General features: G+C 47.6%; 1 protein-coding gene across 2 annotated transcripts in view; it reads left to right on the forward strand.

The window, feature by feature from the left end:
* Window positions 1–1,733: 1,733 nt before the first annotated feature.
* MMP28 (matrix metallopeptidase 28) overlaps window positions 1,734–21,157 on the forward strand; it is a 38,178-nt gene continuing 18,754 nt past the window's right edge. Inside the window, exons 1-3 of one of the 2 annotated variants that reach the window (XM_015408009.1) lie at window positions 1,734–1,900; window positions 15,025–15,101; window positions 20,310–20,497. In XM_015408009.1, coding sequence (XP_015263495.1) covers window positions 1,796–1,900; window positions 15,025–15,101; window positions 20,310–20,497 — 370 coding nt within the window. In that variant the 5' untranslated portion in view covers window positions 1,734–1,795. Of the gene's footprint in view, window positions 1,901–2,636; window positions 2,699–15,024; window positions 15,102–20,309; window positions 20,498–21,157 lie in introns of those variants that run through there. The other variant, XM_015408010.1, reaches the window with a different exon arrangement.

Consider the following 21,157-nt stretch of genomic DNA (forward strand, 5'->3'; position numbering starts at 1 on the left):
GGAAGAGCTCTCTCAGCCCCACCTGCCTCACAGGGTGGCTGTTGTGGGGAGGGGAAGGGAAAGGAGATTGTAAGCCGCTCTGAGACTCCTTCAGGTAGCGAAGTGCGGGGTTTAAACCCCAATCTCTTTTCTTCTCTCTTCTTTTGGGTAGCAAACGGGGCCTTCTTGGGTGTGGCCCCAAGACTCTAAAACCCTCATCCCAAGGAGACTAGTCTGTCCCTTTATGTTACCATCTTCTGCCAGTGGATGAAGGGCTTTTCATTTCTTCTGGCATCCCCTCAGTGATTCCTCCTTCCTGCCCAAAGTTTTGATCCGTTGTTTCTATGAATGTGGATTTTGTTGAACTGTATGAATATTTTAGCTTGGTTTTAAGTGTTTTAACATTGTATCCTTGTTTGGTTTTTATGGTTTTTAAGATGCATTTTTATGCTGTATGCATTTAATCCATTAGCTACCTTGGTTTCCCTGATCAGGGCAGTGGAGAAGAGGGTTATAAACAATGCTACCTCTAAACTGTGGAGCCTTGTGAGCAAAAATTCTACTTTGTGAGCTACTGGCATTAAAGTTGTGAGCAGGTGATTTGTTTTGTTGTTCAGTCGCACAGTCGAGTCCGACTCTTTGCAACCCCATGGACCAGATCCCGCCAGGCCTTCCTGTCTTCCGCTGTCCTCTGAAGTTGGCTCAACTTCATGTTCGTTGCATCTATGACACTGTTTAACCATCTCATCCTTTGCCGTCCCTGCCTTCTTTGACCTTCAATCTTTCCCAGCATCAGGGTCTTCTCCAGTGAGTGCTCCCTTCTCATTTGGTGGCCAAAGGATTTGAGCTTCAGTTTCATTATCTGGCCTTCCAGGGAACAGTCAGGGTTGATTTCTTTTAGGATTGACTGATTTGATCTTCTTGCAGTCCAAGGGACTCTCAAGAGTCTTCTCCAGCACCATCGTTCAAAAGAATCTATTCTTCGGCTCCGGGCCTTCCTTATAGTCCAACTCTCGCAGCCATACATGACTACTGGGAATACCATTGCTTTGACCATGCGGACTTTTGTTGTGATTTGGCTACTGCATAAATTAGCTCTGGAGCCATCCTTCCTGAGCTAAGACAGAAATGTGTGAGCCGGAGGCTAAAAAACTGCGAGCTAGCTCACACTAACTCAGCTTAGACGGAACACTGGTTCTAAGTCTGCAAATGAACAAATAATAAAATCAACACCTTCCCAAACGATCAAGTTGGCCTAAAATAACTCAATCCAGCAGTTAAAAACAACAACCACAAACCAAAATCAAAGTCCGGCTTCAGTAGAGAAGAGTCCAGCAGCCCCTTAAAAAAGACTGACAACATTTGAGGTAGGGTAGGAGCTGTCGTCAGTCACTGCTCACTTCTTCAGATAAGCCCGGTTGGTTAGCTAATATGATCTCATCCTATCAACCACCAAATCAAATGCTACTAAATGACCACAGGGGGAGAGAGAGAGGAAAATTGACTTGTTACTATTTGCACACCATTTGAATTTCTGCCTGCCACACACGGCTCTTAAGGGCACCTCCGTTCTGGAAGGGAAAGGGCTCTTTCCTCAAACTTTTAAACTTTTAAAAAGAGATTGGAGAAAGAGAGGCGGCGGCGGCAGCAGGGTGGTTCTTTCTCTCTCTCCCCGCCAGCCGCCTGCTTGCCTCCCTCCTGTCCCCAACTGGGCGTGCTCAGCCAGCCCAGCCGGATGGGAGGGAAGGAGGGAGATCTGGCCTGCGCTTCTCGGCTCCCTCCTCGGCTGGGCTGGCAGAGCGGCGCCGGCTTGGCGATGGCCCCCTCTCTGGTCCCGCAGCTCCTCTGGATGCCTCTGCTCCAGCTCTGCGCCGGGGCTAGCCTCGGAAGGCTGGAGCCGGACGGTCTTCGAGAGGCAGAGGTGAGGAAAGGACGGGAGAGAGGGGTGGGGGGAGAGAGAAAGACTGACTCCACAAAGCCCGGGCAGGCAGGCAAGGGTTAAGTTCAAGTTCCAAAATTAGGGGGTGTGTGTGTGTGGCGCGCGCGGGGGTGTGTGCTTTATGGCTGCTCAGAGGGGAAGGGGGAAGGCATTCTGTGCATGCTCAGAGACGCTCTGCAGTCTCCAAGGCAGATTGCCTTTCCTGGCATTAAAAATAGCCAAAAAAGGATCAGCTCAGCTCAGATGCTCGGCACAGCTAGATCGGACCAAAGTGCAGATCCCTGTCGTTCACAGAATGCAGCCAAATGCTCGGCCCTCTGGTGGGCTTTGCCCCCAGTGAGTGTTCAGAGGTACGCTGCCTCTGTACATGGAGGTTCCTTTCCTAAATATCATGGCTAATAACAGAAGGTCCTTCTAGACCATGTATGTAGCCAGAAAATTTTGGGTGATGGGACTTTGGGGAATCTTGGGGGGGGGAGTGGAGGAGAGAGGGGGGCGGTGGAGAGAGCGAGAGAGATCCTGTCAGCGGGCAGACGAAGAAGAGAAGGGTCTTTCCTTACCTGCTGGCTGCACTCGTTTGCCTTGGCTGCTACAGGAGAAGGAGAGCTGGCCAGTCAGTGTGATTAAAACTTGGCAAGTATGTGCTCTCTGCTAGAGTAGCGGGCAGGTGAGGCCTGCCGCTACTTAAGCACAGAGCACATATTCCCCGAGTACTGATTGCACTGACCGGACGGCTCTCCTTCTCCCGTAGTGGCCGAGGCGAACAAGTGCAGCTGGCAGGTAAGGGCGGGGGCAGCGGGTGTTGTGGGGCATGGGCCACGAGTGAGGGGGCACTGCCCCCTAAATGCCCCACTGTGGCTACAGGCCTGCTCTAGACTCATGTCCTGTTTCAATGGTTGGCCAAGTGCTTCTTGGAAGACCTTTTCCCTGCTTTCCATGATGCCCGTGAGTGCACTGACTGGGTGAAAACTTCCAGTTGGAGTTGCCAACTTTTTTTACTAGCTCCTGCTCTTGTTCCTTTGACAAGCACTGTGATGTGAAAACCTTAACACCTGCTGGTGTTTATCCCAGTGCCTTGAAAACCTACTTCTACCTCTTACTGTGTATCAAGCCACAGTTAAAGGTGTAGGACCAGACCAGATTGGGAGAGGTCCAATGCTTCCTCTAAGCTGTGGAGTTTTGTGAGCAAAAATTCTACTTGGTGAGCTACTGGCATTAAAGTTGTGAGCAAGCAATTTGGCTACTGCATAAATTAGGGTCCTCTGGAGCCCTCCTTCCTGAGCTAAGACAAAAATGTGTGAGCCATCTCTGTAGTCTGGAGATGAGCTGTAATTCTGGAGATCTCCAAGTCCCACTTGGAGACTGGCATCCCTAGTGTGATGTATGAAAAACTTGTCTGCATTCTGGAACTGGGGTGGCAGATCTGATAAGGAAATTGAATATATCACAGTTAATAGTGTGATAAGAATTCCAAGACGGCTCTGATTCAAGGGAGCTGGGAGAACCTTCTTGGTTCTTCCCATCTTGACCTACAGGGTATGGCTGTCAAGCCACCCACCCCCTGATTTCGTCTACACAATTAGGAGGAGGTGACCCTGAAGAAAGGAAGAATGCAGAGCAGCGACAGACAGACTGTAGGGTGGGCAACTTTGCAGTGTTTCTGTGATGAGAGAACATCCATCGCACCTGATGCTAACTGAAAGCAGACACGGCAGCAGTGAATCATTCAGAGATATGACAGGCATCCTCCTTCCATCTTGGAGGGTGGAGACTTAGTGCTCACACAGGGTTCAGGGAAGTTAGGCTCAGTTTCCATTTGTCCGAGAGAAGCAATCTCAAGACTGGGATGCAGGGAGTCCTCCGCAGGACTTATAGCAATTAGGAGACTTCAGTACTGGACATTTGATGCAGGCTCTCTGTGTTCATTGAGAAACACTCTGCACATTCTCAGAGGCACACTTTAACATTTTACGTGTCCCAGGGCTGGACCCTGGAACTGAAAACAAATTGTAAGGCCAAACCTGGCTGAAAATAAGGCATCTGTTGTTGGCGGTGATGGTGGTAAGGGGGATTGTCTTAAGATAACAGCTGTACAGATAGCAGCTGTACTCAGTGGCTTCATGGATCCTCTCTCATGGTTCCATGCATAAACATTAAGGTTAAATAGTTTTAATTCTGTGTTCTATTAAAATGTTTATATTCTGCTTTTTGCAAGGGAACAGACCCACAAAGCAGCTTAAATTATTCTGAAATCTCAGTTCACAAGGAAATATATTGAAATGTAACTAAGGCAACAGAACAGCAGTCCAGCAATACAAACTGGCACTCCCCCCCCCCCCCCAATCTGCATCCATCCCACCCAGCAACTTCGATCTATTAACCCACCAACCTTAAGTTCTAACAAAACAAGAAACATTTTCACTGTTGTATTTGCATTATGGGAGGACTTCCAGGATCTTGGGGCTGTCACAGAAAAGGCCTTGCTGAATGTTGATATAAGGTAAATTTTCAATAGCGCTTCAGATCTGAAGACGGTCCTTCCAGTATCCTGGTTCCCCATTGCTTCAGGCTTTAAACCAGAACTTGGAGATGAGCCTGGAAATGAAATTGGAAGCTGGTGATACTGGATTAAAAAAGGGAGTAATATGATCAAGGCGGATTCGCCCTAGAGAGCAACTGGGGAGGCTGCATGTTGAATCGATGGATATTTCCAAGAACTTTTCATAGATGACCCTGCATGTGGCACATTGCAATCATCTGATTTAAATCTGCTTTGCTAGTTTTGCAGGAGTTTGTGGGATGGTGGTGACTTTGTGACAGAGCACAAGCTCTGCATGCAGAAAGTCCCCGGTTCAATCCCCGGTCTGTCCCATTAAAGCATCTTAGGTAGCAGTCATGGTTCACTGGTAGGGTCATCTGCTTGGAATGCAGAAAGTCCCAGGTTCAATCCCTGGCATTTCCAGTTTGAAAAGGGATCAGGTCTCAGGTAATGTGAGAGACCCCTGCCTGAGGCCCTGGATAGCTGCTGCCAGTCTGAGCCAACAATAGTATCCTTGATGAACCAATGGTCTAATAATAATATATTATCATTATTATTATTATCGTATGGCACTGTGTTTAGTATAGCCAGGAGATCTGAAGATTGTCTGACAGCCTTAAGTTCTAACTTTTAGCATTATGCACTGCTAGGTGGTCAGCTAGACATTTTTTGGGCTGAGGAGAGAGATCTGAAACAGCTGTGACTGACCCAAGGTCGCCCAGCTGGCTTCATGTGGAAGACTGCAGAATTGAACCCGGTTCTTCAAATTAGAGTCCATCTGTCTTAACCACTACACCATGCTGGCTCATACCAATGGTCTGATTAGGTATAAGCAGGGGTCATTTCATAGAAAAAGAGCTAGGGGAACTCATTAGCATAACTCATTAGCATATGCCACACCCCCTGACATCAGGGGCCTGGCGGTGGTCCTGCAAGGCCAGCGGGAGTGCGAGGAAGCCCCGCCAAGGCCCTCCCTGGCCCCAGGCAGGCAGGGGTGGGGAGAGGCGGGGAGGAAGCAACTTACCCTCCCTCTTCTCCTGCCTCCTCCTGGCTGAATGAGGGCCGGAAGTGGGGCGGCCGGAAGCAGGGGGCGGGCTTTGTCATGTGCCCCGCCCCCTGCACCTCACCCAGGGGAACTGCGTTCCCCCGCGTTCACCCCCTGAAATGACCTCTGGGTATAAGGAAGGTCCATGTGTTTTCCTCCTCCTGGGATCTTTCCCTCATGGGAGCAGACAATACGGAGCCCCAAGGGACCAGTGGTACGACGGTGTATACGGCAACTTTATATGTTTGCAGAGATCAGTGGCATCTGCAGTATGTCTGGAAGGTCCCAAGTTCAGTCTTTGGATCTTCAGCAAAAGGAGCTCCGGTTTCAACCACTGGGAAAGACCTTTGTGTTCCCAAGATTCTGGAGTGAAGCAGCTAGTTAGGATATATATCTCTGCAGTCAGCATATAATGGCTTTATGTGTGGCTTTGGATGAATGACACATCTAAGCTCTCACAAAGCAGTCTACCGTCTGTGCTTTCTGCCATACTGCAAGGCATCCTGGATGCAATTTCCTAAAGTTGCCTGGTGGTGCAAGTGGGGAGCGGGAGCATCTGCTTGGTATGCAGAGTCTCCCAAATTCAATCCCCGGCATCTCCAGCTCAAAGGACCAGGCAGTAGATTACGTGAAAGACCTCTGCCTGGGACCCCGGAGAGCTGCTGCCAGATTTTGTTGTACGATATTGACATAAGTACATAGTTAAGGTAATATCCAGGGTTTACACCCTGTTATTTCTTTGTGTGTGTGTGTGTGTGTGTGTGTGTGTATGTCTGCACCTGGAAGTCATGGCGACCTCTGGTGTCTGACCCCTACTGGGGGGCCTGGAGGATATTCAGAGAGGGGGCTGAAGAAAGCCTGGCCCTATTCTCTCAACTTGGTATTCCAAGGAAGCCTCCCATTCAGAGTCGACCCTGCTTAGCTTCTGAGATCTTTTTTTTTTAAGCCCCCGGAGGGGATTTTTTATTATTTTTTATACCACTACAAAAAGTACAACAGAAGAAAAAGGAAGGGGAACGACATATACGGGATAAAGTAAAGAACCCACTACTAACTAAAAACCCAAGAGAGGAGATCCTCCAACAAGCTTAGTTACATCAAATCTTCCCATCGTTAATCCTTTTATAAACTGAGTCAAACATTTATAATACTTTCCCTTTAAAGCTTAAGTTTAACTGTCTAGAAACAGTACCCCTGATCATCCCATATCAAAAATCTCAAAGGCACAATTCAGAGTCCTTCAGCCTTTACTTTTCCTTTCCCCTTCTCTTCCGCAGCTTATAAGGACTTTTGGGGGCTGCTGCCCCTTGTTCTGACAGTCCTCTCCGGAAGAACCAGAGTCTAGCTCACCATCGGACTTGCCGTCCTCTTCTTTCCCCCCGTCTTCTGGTCTTCCCAGCTGAACCCTTGGAAATTCTTGGGCTTTTTGAACAGAGTCAATCTTTTCTTTTTTATCTTTGATCTTGAAAGTAATGCCTTCTGGAAATAGCCATTTATATCTTAGGTTCTGAGATCTGACAAGATCAGGCTTCCCTGGGCTATTCACGTCAGGGCTCAGGCTATTATTTCTTTATTGATCTAATACTGTGCTAGAAGGAACCCTTCTGAGAGGGTGAGTCTAGATGTCCTCAGGGGGGTGCCCTGAGTGGTGGCAGCCATTACCGTGTTCTTTCTAGGGAACCATTAGTCTAAGGGGGTTTTCCCAGCAAGGAAAGACACCTTTCTTCTCTTCCTTCCATCAAAAAGCTCACATAACAGCTGATGGGAAAGGTCTTTGCCTGAGACCCTGGAGAGCTGCTGCCAGTCTGAGTAAGGCAATCCTGACCTTGATGGACCCATAGTCTGATTCAGGATAAGGCAGCTTCTTATAATGATATAGCACAGGCTAGCTCAATCTCGTCAGATCTTGGACCTGGTCCCGGATAGTATTAGGATGGGCTTCCTCCAAGGAATACCAGGGGTGTGACACAGAGGCAGGCAATGGCAAAACAGCTCTGAAACATTTCTTGCCTTAAAAACAAGTCTAGCATGCCACCTAGTGGTGCATAATGCTAAAAGAGCTAGAATGTCCGGCTGCCAGACAATCTTAGGATCTCCTGGCTATACTACACACACTGCTATATGATAATTATTATTATTCCTATAATGATGTGTGGGTTTTTTGGCCCGGCACTAACATTCCGTCACACTGTATTCTTTAAAAAGAACAAATACTTGCCACTGCAATATTAGATCCAGCTCTTTGTGGGTCATTCCTCCCTCATTCTTTGCTCCTTCCACCCTGCTCAGTGCTTGACCGACTTCTTCACACACAAGGTCTCTCTCAACATGCCTTGACCTGTGGTTTTCTAAGGATAGCCCCTGGCCTTAGCCATTTACTTTTCTTTTTCTTTTTTTCTTTTGCTCTGTTTTTGCTCCCATTCCAGTCTGCAGGGCAAAGGGGGAGAGGGGGTAGCAATCCGGAAGAGACCGAGGCACATATTTCCATAATGTTTTTCTCTTAGTTTCCTGCTGTTTGGGGAATATTCTATAGAAAACGGCATTTCCTCTTTTGCAGCTGTGGGGACACAAAATAGGAGAATAAGTCTTATGTCTTGAGAAGCAGCTGAAGATGATGCCAAATTGACGGCAGAATCTTTCCAGCCGGTTTGTTTTGTTCTGTTCGTTTGGAGCGGGGAAGATGGAATCAGTTTGCCTTAGGGGTTCTGAGAAAAATCAGCCTATTGATGTTATCTGAGCTTATAGCTAGCGTTTGGTTCTGACTGCCTACACCAGAGCTGAATTTAGGAGGGGAAGGGTGAAGATTCCAAACAAGTTAACTTGCAAAAAAAAAAAAAAAAAAAGGCACATCAGATGCAGAATTCTGGATACTGAACTCCAAAACCTATATAGTACGGCTAATTAAACTTGCTCTCCTTTGAGTTTGAAGATCCCACTGGCAGTAGGTTGTGTGGCCCCATATCTATATTCCCTGCAAGCACTGCAACAACACAGAGTTTTTTCCTTAGCTAGATTTAATGCCACGCCATCTGTGATTTTATATGGCAGATTTAAAAAGACAGCATGTTCGGCTAGACATTGTCCTTGTAACACCAATTGCATTGAGACAATCCCACTTGTTTTCCTCTATTGTTCTTTTCATGCAGATACTCGTTTTAAACATTTAAGCTCTATTTTAGCTAATATGACAGGCCTCTCCAGTTCCTACGAGGTTTTCTGCCTTTGGAATGATTCCTCCTCGGATATAACTGAGAAGGTGGCAAAGTTCTTACAACTCGCCATAAAGCTGCACCGGGAGAAGCTTCGGAAATAATTGAGGATGAAATCTGCTTTGTATTTTCTTTATTTGGTTTTCATAGCTGATGCAGGCTCTCAGCATTACCCCAGACTTCTGATATCTGAAGGTGGATGAACTGAAGCTCTAGATGGGGGAGATGTTGGTAGGAGAGCTGGAACCGGTCTAGCTGTGATGTTGGGGAAACTGAGATTGGATCCCTTGACACAATTAACCGACAAGGAGGCACCTGTGGTGTATTATGTGGATATCGTACGGCCACGGTGGTGGGGAAAGAAGGCTAATAAAAATAATAATAATAATAATAATAATAATAATACTTTCAATTTATTAATCGCTTTCCCCAGTGGGCTCAAAGCAATGTACAGTTACACCTTTTAGACAGAGGACTAACAATGTTCATAGGGGATTGGGAAGACAGCATATATTCATTTAATTGCACACGCTGTCACTGCACGGTGTAAACGTCTTCTGGCTTGGCTCAGTCATTTTCCAAACGGCTGCTTGTCGACCAGGCTTCAGGACCCATATGTCACATCGCCACACTGCCACCGCCTGGCCAGAAACATCCACTGCAGGGATTTTTGTAGCCGAGAAGTTCTTAAGGTCACCAGCATAATGCCTGTGGGTGCCATGGCACTGGCCGACACCTTTCTTGGTGCCCAAATGTTTTTTTGTTTTTTTTAATAAATCTTTATTGCAATTCAGAACAACCATACATACCTCATACAGTCACATCAACATCCTATCACCCACATTCACCCTCATTTAGTGCATAACCACCACCCGTCCATAAACCCATAACACCACCGCAGATCTCGTCCTATTCGACATTATAAACTAGAATTCCCTTTCTTAATTATTGAGCCACCTATAAAACGGTGACCATACGTTCTGAAAAACAGTACTCATCTTTCCGTTAACTTTCTGTGTTAAACAGTCCATCTCTGCAACCTCCAATATTTTCTTTATCAGATCTTCTTTGGATGGTACTTGTTCAGCTTTCCATGACTTCGCAAGTAAAATTCTTGCAGCTGTTATCACATGCAAAACTAAGTATTTATCATTTCTTTTCCAATTATCGGGTAAAACATTTAACAGAAAAACTTCAGGATCCAAGTTAATTTGTTTTTTGGTTATCTGTGTTAACAACATTTGTACCTCCCTCCAATATTTATAGACCTCTTTGCAAGACCACCAAACATGGAAATAAGATCCCACCATTATCTTGCACTTCCAGCATTTACCATCTAATCGATCATATATCCGTGCTAATCTTTCAGGCGATAGGTACCAGCGATGGATTACTTTATAGACATTCTCTTTCAGAGTTGTGGCTTTCAACTCTTTGTCGACTACAAAATTTATGCATCCATTCTGGCACAGCGTATGAGACAGGTGTTGCAACATCTGATACACCCAGACCAGTCAGGGTTTTTGCCCAAAAGGCATTTGAGACATAACATTAGGATGATCTTAGATGTTTTAGAACACAGTTCGGATGTTAAGACAGTGGGATATACCTCTTGCAGTGTCTCTGGTGATAGAAAGTGCTGTCAAGCTGCAGTTGACTTATGGTGGCCCCAAAGGGTTTTCAAGGTAAGAGAGGGCCAGAGGTGGTTTGCTGCTGCCTGTCTCTGTGTAGTGACCCCGGACTGTCTTGGTGGTCTCCCATCCATGTACTAACCAGGGCCGACCTTGCTTAGCTTCTGAGATCTGGAGGATCGGGCGCAATACCTCTGCCATGACAAAAAAAAAAAAAAAGCACCCCCATCCAACTGTTTCTAGCCCTGTTAGGATGGGGAGGGTTAGTTTCTTGTATTGTTTCCTGTATTGTGCCTATCTTATTTTCCATTCTGGGTCTTTGAGCAACCTGAGGGTGTCAGTTTTGATTAAGGAAATGATGTGGGGGCAACGAATTAAACCCCCTTCTCTCAGTTTGCAGTGCTGATCCATACCAGTCGTCCCCCCCCCCCCCCGGGGTCTGTAATTACAGAGAACCATTCATTTGGGGGGGAAGCCAGATAGAATTACGCTTTCCCTGAAAAGAGCAGGTGTGCAGCTTGGAGTTTTCGATAGACTTCTCTTTGCCTCTTTGACTAGTTTAGCCTGGTCCACCAATTGTGTCTCTTGCTGGAACAAAAGGATGCTGCTGTCGCCATTCATGCTTTGGTGAATTCTCGATTAGGATACCACAATGCATGTGATGCTGGTCTGCCCTTGTAGACTATCCAGAAACAGCAAGTCAGTCCCAAATGCTGCTACTTGGTGGTGGTGGTGGTGGGGATATACACACATTTTTCTCTGAGAATGACATTGGTTTCCTCTGCGTTTTGGGGTATGGTTTAGGGTAGTATTGACCAAGCTTGGATCAGGGAAGAGCCGAAAACTGGGAGCTGCAAAGGAAATCAGTGAAACTGACCAGGCTTTCTCTGAACCCTGTCGATTTCACAAGCCATGGGTGAAAGGAGGCTGGTAGAATAACTGCCACCAAGCAAATTGGGCAAAAATAATTCTTACTGGTGGTGGAATCTGCCATCAAGTCACAGCTGCTCTATGGTGATCCTGTAGGGTTTTCAGGGCAAGAAACATTCAGAGGTGGTTTGCCATTGCCTCCCTCCAAGTCATGACCCTGGTATTCCTTGGTGGTCCGTCATCCAAATAGTAGCCAGGGCCAACCCTGCTTAGCTTCCGAGATCTGAGGAGATCAGGTTAACCTGGGCCATCCAGGTTGGGGCAATTTTTACTAGAAGAAGAAGAGATTGGATTTATACCCTGCCCTTCACTACCCAAAGGAGTCTCAGAGCGGCTTACAAACTCCTTTCCCTTCCCCTCCCCACAACAGACACCCTGTGAGGTAGGTGGGGCTGAAAGAGCTCTGACAGAAACTGCTCTTTTTAAGAACAGCTCTTATCAGAACTACGACTTGCCCAAGGTCATTCAGCCAGGTGCAAGTGGAGGAGTGGGGAATCAAACCCGGTTCTCCCAGATTAGAGTCCGCACACTTAACCACTACACCAAACTGGCTCTTCAGTTTGTGGATAGGAAAGGCAGGTTAAATATGGGGGGGAAGCCATTCACAAAAGCATACAACTGTTTCGAGGACGGCAGGCTGAGGTCTAAGAAAGTGTCTGTTCATAGGTGATGCATGCGAACTGCAGGAAGGTTGAGAAATGCCATTGCTAACCCAGTAGCCTGCATGACTGATTTTAAAAGCCACCTACAAGTGCATTTTAAAACTGCATTTCTGGCTTTCGGTGCAGGTTCAATAGCATGAAATCTAAGAACCGGAAGCTACACCTGAGAGACAAATGTACATCCAGAAGTTCTGACAGCAGTTTTTAAAAATACAAGCCAGCTCTGGGGAGGGGATGGTTTTTGATGTGTGGGATGATATAAAGGGGGTGCATAATGCCTTCCTCCCTTTCTGTTTTTCGGCTCAGAAAAAAACCCTGCCCCGCCCCTGAGCTGCATTCCACCTTGTGGATGTCCATCCATTCTCCTCTTCCTGATAATGAAACGGTGTACACAGGAAATCCAAGCTGTCCCCTAGCCTGGCTTTATCTAGCTTCAAAACTTTTTATCCAAAGGAGCGGTATAAGCAAACAGATCGGGTTTGCCCAGGGAACCAAATCAGAACGGTGCTTTTAGAAGAAGCTGGGAATCGAGCAATGTGCAAAAGAACATTAAGGGTTTTTGATGACACCGAAAAAGAGTGTCCAATTAAGGTTAGCTGAGAAGAGTTTTCGGTCTAATTCGAAATCTTATGTCCCATGAACATGAATTTAAGTATTGTGGAGGATGGGAAAAGTCTGAGTGTGGATGAGTGTAATTTAAGTGTGTGTGTTTTTTAAAATCCTCTCTAATAGTCTGACCCTTGGCAAGCTATATTTGGTGCGTGCCCTGCGGGCCCGGCTTCAGTACCCTCCTAATCTGTTCCTACCCGTCAACTGCTGTTATCCATAAAGAAGAAATGCACGCCAGAAACATAAATGAAAAACAAAGACCATTGTTGTTCCAGGTGTCGCATATCGCACCGAACAGGGTTACGGTCTTTCCGAGGGAAGGGTGGCCTCTGGGAGAACTCTGTGGCTGCAATTCTGCTGTCTGTCCATGTTGGATTCTGTTTTTCCCCACTGTTGCATCTGGGGTCTATTTATTCCAGGCATCTGAGCTGAAATGCTGATAAGGGAGTGCCTTGGAGAACAGAGCTGGTACAGACACAGACGCCAGAATGGGGGGGGGGGGGCTTGGCTCACCGCTGAATTAAGGGTCAAGGCAAGCTCGGCAGGGAAGGCTGATTCTTGGCCTCCCGGCTCAGTGAAGGGTATCTGAAGGGCAGTGGAAACAGTGTTCTCTGGATGGGACGCTGGTGCTCAGGACGCTAAGTGGGCTAATTGTGTGAGACGAGACCCTGAAAGGTTCATAATCCAATCTCTGCTGGAAAATGGCAATACTTGGGGGGGGGGGTTTGAATTAGATTAGGGCTGTGATACAGAGGAGGGGGAGTTTAACCCTTTCCCTCGTGCCGTGATCCAACAGTCAGTCCCTACCTCAAACTGCTATTTGCCCCACTGGGTGAAACATGTAAGTTGCCTGTTTGCTTTGAGATGGCCTAGCATAGTGTTTGGCGCAGGGGTGGCCGAACTGTGGCTCGGGAGCCACATGCGGCTCTTTCACACATATTGTGCGGCCAGGGCTCTTTTTGTAGAAAAAGCCCAGCAGGAGCTCATTAGCATAACAGGCCACACCCAACAGCAGGAACTCATTAGCATATTGGGCCACACCCGACTGCACAGCTCATTAGCACATTAGGCCGCACCCCCATGTTACCAGAAGTGTGGTCATCCAGCCACACCCACCTTTTGCGTCTTATTCTGTTTACCTTGTTTGTTGTCAAAACCCAGGGCCTTTTTTTGTAGCAGGAACTCCTTTGCATGTTAGGCCCCACACCCCTAATGTAGCCAATCCTAATGAGTTTCTGCTGTTGGGTGTGGCCTATTATGCTAATGAGTGCCTGCTGGGTGTGGCCAACTTGGGAACCAGCCAGAACTCCGTTCCTGCCCAAAAATAGCCCTGTGTGCGGCTCTCGGCAGGGCGGCTGGGGAAGCAAAGTGGAGGCCTATTTTTTCTCCCTCCCTCCCTCTCCCCCCCTCCCTCCCATCTATTTGCTTCCTTTGCTTCTCTCTCTCTTTCTTTCCACCTCTTTCTTTCTTTCTTTCTTTCTTTCTTTCTTTCTATTTTTGGCAATCTCCTTTAATGTTAATAAAAAGCAAATCTGCATATTTAAAAAAATTAAAACGTGAGTGTAACATTTGTTTCTGTCTTCCGGCTCTCAAACATCTGACGTTTATTCTATGTGGCTCTTACATTGAGCGAGTTTGGCCACCCCTGGTTTAGAGTGTCTCACTAGGATCTGAGATAGATCAAGATGGGCTGCCGTGTTAGTCTGTCCATAGCAGGAGAAAAGAGTAAGCGTCCAGTAGTACCTTAAAAAGTAACACATTTTGTGGCAGGGGATGAGCTTTTGTCAGTCACTGCTAACTTCTTCAGATACAGCTAGAATGGGAGTCCACCTGTCCTATATGTTGGAAACTGGAGTGGTGGCAGATGCCGAATGACATTAGCTAGCAAATGACAAAGAGCAGGTGAACGACAGTAGCAGGCAGGGTAGGATCTGAGAGGTTCAAATTGTCACTCAGCCGTGAAACTAACTGGGTGAATTCGGGATAGTCGTGTGCTCTCAGCCTAGCCTACCTCACAGGGCTGATCTGCAGATAAAAAGAGGAAAGGAGAACCTTGCCTGCTACCCCGAGGTCCTTGGAAGAGGGGTTGGGTTAAAGTGTGACAGACAGACAGATATTGACATTCAGTTTCCCTCACTGGGCCAGACAGCAGCTCCCAGGGCCAGGGGGGCGGTAGGGATTGAGGTGTGGGAACTGATGTGATGGTAAAGGGATAGTCCCCCATGTTCCTGATCCAAATTGCTGCTCCCCCACCCATAATTACTATTTAGCAATTAGAAATACATTAAAGGATCTCATCATGGATCTTCCGATGTTCTTCCTGATTTGACGCAGAGTTGACTTTCAGAGGAGCGTCTGTTCCCCTTTCATGTTGACCAAGAACATTCACCCACCTGGCTGTCCAGGAGGTTCTTGCCCTCTGTTTGAAGAAAGGCCGGTCACTTGGTGACTTTAAAAACAACAACATTCTTTTGGTTTTAGAGATTCCTAGAGAAATATGGCTACATGGGATCCACTCATCAAGGAACGCGACCAGCGGTGTTCTCGGAAGCTGTCCGGTAAGGCCTGGGGGGTTTTTTTGGTTCTATTATCACCACAGCCTTGAGGCCGGCTCTTTTTCCAACACTGCCACCATGGGCAAAGACCCACGGAGGGATTATGGGCCCCTACTCTGAAGCTTTGGCTGTCGTTTTAAAAAGAAGGCACCTTTGGACCTACCTGGTTTGTTTAGATCTGTATACCCTGCTTGTTCCCCGCTGGTAAGGACCCAAAGAAGCTCACAGTATCCTTCTTCCCCGTTCTGGTTTTTATTCTCACAACAACCTTTGAGGTAGGTTAGACTGAGAATGACAGGGCCAAGGTGACCCAGCAGGCTTCAGACCTGGACCTCTCAGATCCTTGTCCAACGCATACACCACACTGGCTCTCCCCTGTGACCCTTCTATGGAGTCAGGCCCTTCTGACTGGCAAGGGTTCCCCACAGTCTCCCGGCAGGGACCTTTGCCAGCATTGCTGAGACCCAGGGCCGGCCCCAGCTTATTTTGCACCCTAGGCGAGGATCCCTTCTGGCGCCCCCCCCCCTCCGTGCGCCCACCAATTTTCAAAAATAAATGCATTTTAGGAAGAATGAAAAACACAAATAATCAAGAAACTCCCCGAGTACGGGGCCGGGTTCAGTTTGGCGCCCCTAAGGGCCGTCCCGCTCTAGGCGATCGCCTAGTTCGCCTAGTGAGTGAGCCGGCCCTGCTGAGACCCATTTAAGTGGAAATGTCAGAGACGAAAAAGGGGATCTTCTGCATGGGAAGCTGGAGGTTGGCCACAGAGCTGCGGACCTTCCCTCAGGGGTTTCCTGACACTTTCTGGCTACAGGCCTCCTGCCAGTTCCACACCCAGAGAACCCATTCTCCCTCAGGAGTGTTATGCAAGAAAGGCGCCACCCGTGAGGTAACCATCATAACTCTGGCTCGTGGGGAAGTGGTTATGGTGTGTCAGACTAGGACCCCCACTCTGTCATGGAAGCTGGCTGGGTGACCTGACCTCCGCCCAGACTGACTGACCTCACAGGGTTGTTGTGAGGATAAAAGGGAGAAAGGGAGAATGTTGTAAGCGGCTTTGGGGCTCGCATCGGGGAGGGAAATGGTGAATTTTAAAATTTTATTTACTTACCTTATGTATAGTCCGCCTTTCTCACAGGGACTCAGGGCGGATTACACAGAGTGCGTGAGTACAGTCGATACAGTGGGACATTCAATAAGCAGTGCATTAGGATTAGGATTAGGGACTGCGGTGGCTCAAGTGGTTAAGATGCTGAACTGCAGGCTGTGGAAGGTCAGTAGTTCAGCAGTTCGAGACCCGAGTGTGCCGCATGACGGAGTGATCTCTTGTCTCTACTTCCAGCTCCTGCCAACCGAGCAGTTCGAAAGCAAGAAATTGCAAGTAGATAAATAGGTACCACTTCGGTGGGAAGGTAACAGCGTTCCGTGCGCCTTGGTGTTTAGTCATGCTGGCCACAGGACCACGGAAACGTCTTCGGACAGAGCTGGCTCTTCGGCTTTGAAACGGAGATGAGCACCGCAACCCTAGAGTCGGACTCGACTGGCTTTCGAGCAAGGGAGACCTTTACCTTTACTTTAGGATTTTAGAAGTCTGGAACCACCAGAAAGAACTGAAGCATAGCATCAGGATTAACATGACACATTAAGCTGTACAGGGCCCGGAGATGGGTAGCCCAGGCCAGCCCAATCTTGTCAGATCTCAGAAGCTGAGCAGGGCCGACCCTGGGCAAGTGCTTGGATGGGAGACCTCCAGGGAATACCAGAGGCGGGACGCAGAGGCAGGCAAAAGCAAGTCACCTCTCTGAAATGTCCAAGCCCCACTAGGGGTTTGCCAGAAGTCAACCATGACTTCCAGGCACACACACACACACATACACAAACACACACAAATACACAAATAAAGCAGTACAGAAATCACATAATGGGATCCTACATACCATAAACTATACACAGCAGTATAGACCCTGTAAAGGGTAAAGGTAAAGGTTTCCCTTGCTCGAAAGCCAGTCGAATCCGACTCTAGGGATGCGGTGCTCATCTCCGTTTCCAAGCCGGAGAGCCAGCACTGTCCAAAGACTTCTCTATGGTCATGTGGCCAGCATGACTAGACGCCGAGGCGCACGGAACGCTGTTACCTTCCCACCAAATTGGCACCTATTTATCTACTTGCAATTTCTTGCTTTCGAACTGCTAGGTTGGCAGGAGAGTATAGACCGCAGTCCCAATCATTTATCCAAGTAAGTTTGTGAACCATTGAAGAAGTGAATAAATACGTTTCTCCAAGATTTACCTGAAAGATCAGCTAGTTTTCCCGTTCCATGGTACTAGCTGCAATCATCCGTTGCAGCAAAAATACTCAAGCCTTGGATTCCAGTGTAAGCGTTTGTGGGCCAGAGTCCATTTCATCAGGCACACTTAGTGTGTCATCATCTCTAGGCAGAGGAAACTATTAGAAACAGCAGGATCAAAAGGCCGTCAGGTGCAAGAAGTACAAAGCGAGATGTGGGTAAGGAAAATTCAGATGTAATGAAGAAAAGTACAGAGAGCAATTGTGATAGCAGTGGATGGCGATCATGCAGTCTTCCGAGTTAACTCCAATAACAACTGAGGAATCCAAGGTTTTGTTAGCCAGTGAGGAAGGTGAGATAGATAGAGGAGAATGGGGGCTTAACTTTCCCCACCTGCGTCCCCTTCCCCCAACCATACCCCCCCAGCTGAGATTCTCTGATGCGTATTTACCGTATCTGAAGCACAATTGTGGGAAAGGGGAAACGGCAGGTGTACTTAACACCCCTCCCTTGGCTGCCATGTAATCTTACCACCCTTTATTTTTAAAAGATGCTCAGCAGAGACTTGAGCCCTTGGTCTCTGCCAAACATCTAATTTGGCCCGCAAACGTGATTCTTTGGAAGTGATTTGGCCCTTAGACGTGGAGCTAGCTTTGGAGCACAGGGAGAGCCTGTTCCCGCGGGCATGGTTTTGCACGCTGCCTCAATTGTTTCCCTTGTATGGCCGGGACTCCTCTTTGAGAGCTATACGAAAGCAGCGATTCGGGGCCAGCTGGGAGATTCCATAGATGCCATTGCTACATTCTGGATTCCGGCCATCTTCAAATACTCCCTCTGTTTTCTCTCCTCCTCCTTCCCTGCCTTCACTAGTATGGAAATCCGGCAGTCCCACAGTGATACATACATACTGCTCTGCTAGGAAATAGAAGATTGTTTATATATGGGTTACCAACTGACCAGCAAAGGGAAGAGACTGAATATTTTAAAATTTCAGTCCAGTGGCCTGAAGAACAAGGGGGCAGTACCATTTCCCTCTTCCCCTCTTGGCTTTTTTTTTTTTAAAAAAAATTAGTTTTCATCTTAGATTCCACCCCCAGCCCCCACCCACCTGCCAGAATGCTTTATTTTGAGAGCTAGTACTTGATTTCACGTCATGCTCTGTATATGATTGATCATGCTGTACTGTTCCAACCTACTCTCCCAGTCTGTGTTTCAACTGGACTGTCTTATTCAAGTGGCATCGAGGCCCCGTAGACCCCGATTAGAACAAATGGGAAGAACTCAAAACACTTCACAGCCAAGGTATGGGGGTGGGGTTCCAAATGACCCCAGCGTGCAGCCAGTTCTAATTTAACAACACGACAGCAACTTTTATGTTGAAGCAGAAGTTAAAATGCAGAAATGCAAAGAGCCCTTTGTTTTTAGCTCTTTTGAGTTTCTAAATTTGCTCACTTCCACTGCCGCCGGGCTAGAAATGAAGCTGCCTGCCTTGCCCAAAGTCAGGTCCTACAGAGCTAAGTCTGGACTGCTCTGACTGGCATGGGTTCTCCCAGGGCTTTTTTTGTAGAAAAAGCCTAGCAGGAACTTATTAGCATAACAGGCCACACCCAACAGCAGAAACTCATTAGCATATTAGGCCACCCCCCTGACAGCACAGCTCCTTAGCATATTAGGCCACACACCCCATGTTACCAGAAGTGTGGTCATCCAGCCACGCCCACCCTTTGCTTGTTATTCTGTTTATCTTGTTTGTGGTCAAAACCCAGGGCCTTTTTTTGTAGCAGGAACTCCTTTGCATGTTAGGCCACACACCCCTAATGTAGCCAATCCTAATGCGTTTCTGCTGTTGGGTGTGGCCTATTATGCTAATGAGTTCCTGATGGGTGTGGCCAACTTGGGAGCCAGCCAGAACTCCGTTCCTGTGCGTTCCTGCCCAAAAATAGCCCTGGGTTCTCCTGGGTTTCAGGCAGACCCTCTCATCCTTCCCGACACCCTCCTGCCAGAGATCATTTAAGTGGAGGTGCCAGGAATTTGCACCTGTGGGACCTTCTGCACACAAAGCCGGTGTTCTAGATCTGAGCTACGGCCCCTCCTGAATAAGTTCCGGTGGGCAGCCGTGTGGTTCTGCAGTGGAAGAGCAAGAACGAGGTTTATAAGATTATGCATTGAGATAGAGCAGGTAGAGAAAGAAGTCCTTTTCTCTCTTTCTCACGTTGCAAGAACTCGTGGGCACTCCATGAAATTGCTGAGCAATCGGGTTAGAACAGATAAAAGGAAGTCCTTCTTCGCCCAAAGAGTGATTCACACATGGGATTCACTGCCACAGGAGGTGGCGGCGGCTACAAGCACGGACAGCTTCAAGAGGGAATTAGATAAGCATCTGGAGCAGAGGTCCCTCAGTGGCTATTAGCCACAAGGTATAGATAGGAACTCCCAGTTTGGGGCAAGTGACACCCTGTATTCTTGGTGCTTGGGGGGGCAATAGTGGGGAGGGCTTCTAGGTCCTGGCTCCACTGGTGAACCTCCTGATGGCACCTGGTATTTCTGGCCACTGTGTGACAGAGTGTCGGACTAGATGGGTCATTGGCCTGATCCAACATTGGTTTCTCTTATGTTCTCATGTTCTAGTGGAGTCCAACAGCACCTTAAAGACTAGCAAGATTTCCAGGTAATAAGCTTCCAAGAGTATCTGATGACGGGAACGTTGACTCTCGAAAGTCTTATGCCTTGGACATCTTGGTCTTTAAGGTGTTGCCAGACTTCAGTCTTGCTCCTGAATAACTCTCTTTTTCATGACCACGTGAGTCTTTTGGCCCAGTTGTGGCCCAGTCCCTGGCATCCCCTCAGCAACACTCCCACTCCGAGACGCAGCAACGGCCCACGTGGCAATTATGCCCCCTGGTTCTCTTCTCTTCTGTTCCAGGGAATTTCAGCGGGTATCCCACCTGTCTCTCAGTGGCAAGCTGGATGCTTCCACCGTGCATCAGATGCGCCGTCCCCGATGCGGTGTGAAGGACGCAGGGAGTTTTGCTGCGTGGAAGGAGCGTGTGGATGCCCTGTTCTCGGGCCGGAGGGCAGAGAAGAAGCGCAGGAAACGGTACTCCCACCAAAGTATGTCCTTCTGGGGGGCTTGCAAAGACAGTTCGCCTGGGGCGGGGCCTTTCTCAGCTCCCCTGTTGTTTTAAAAGAGACCTTGATCTAAGGAACAGAGGTTTCAAAATGCAAGAAGTCAACCACGACTTCCAGACAAGCACACAAACACACACACACACACAATATATATATGTGTTATAGGGTCCCAGTCCCTCCTAGAATATATATTACAGGGGAAGTCTCCATTTAGTGCAACTTCTTCCCCCATTGACACCTCCACAGTGATTCTACAACCTGTGTCTAACAAGAATGCCGTTTTGTTGTTCTTCTTGTCGTTTATGATTAATGAAATATGTGTATCGAACATATTATTCAAAATAGGATAACATTCCCATTGGTGCACAGGACTCTTTACAATATAGCAATGCCGAGGGGAATGTTTTGAATGGTGCACCCATCTTTTTATTTATAGTTTTCATGGTTTTGACCAGTTCCACAAATAAGCTCCTTAAAAAGATGAATAGCATGTTTGCTGTAGCTTCCGGTTCTGTACATCCCTGCAAACGAGGCATTTACAGTGCTGCTGCTGAAAATCCAAATTCTGTTTGTTCAGATAGACTGCCTCTGTTTTGAAGCTCTTCTTACAAAATCAAACAAACATAAAAACACCCGACCACT

Source organism: Gekko japonicus, unplaced genomic scaffold (assembly GCF_001447785.1).
Source record: "Gekko japonicus isolate JY-2015 unplaced genomic scaffold, Gekko_japonicus_V1.1 scaffold1, whole genome shotgun sequence".
Taxonomy (NCBI): Eukaryota; Metazoa; Chordata; class Lepidosauria; order Squamata; family Gekkonidae; genus Gekko; species Gekko japonicus.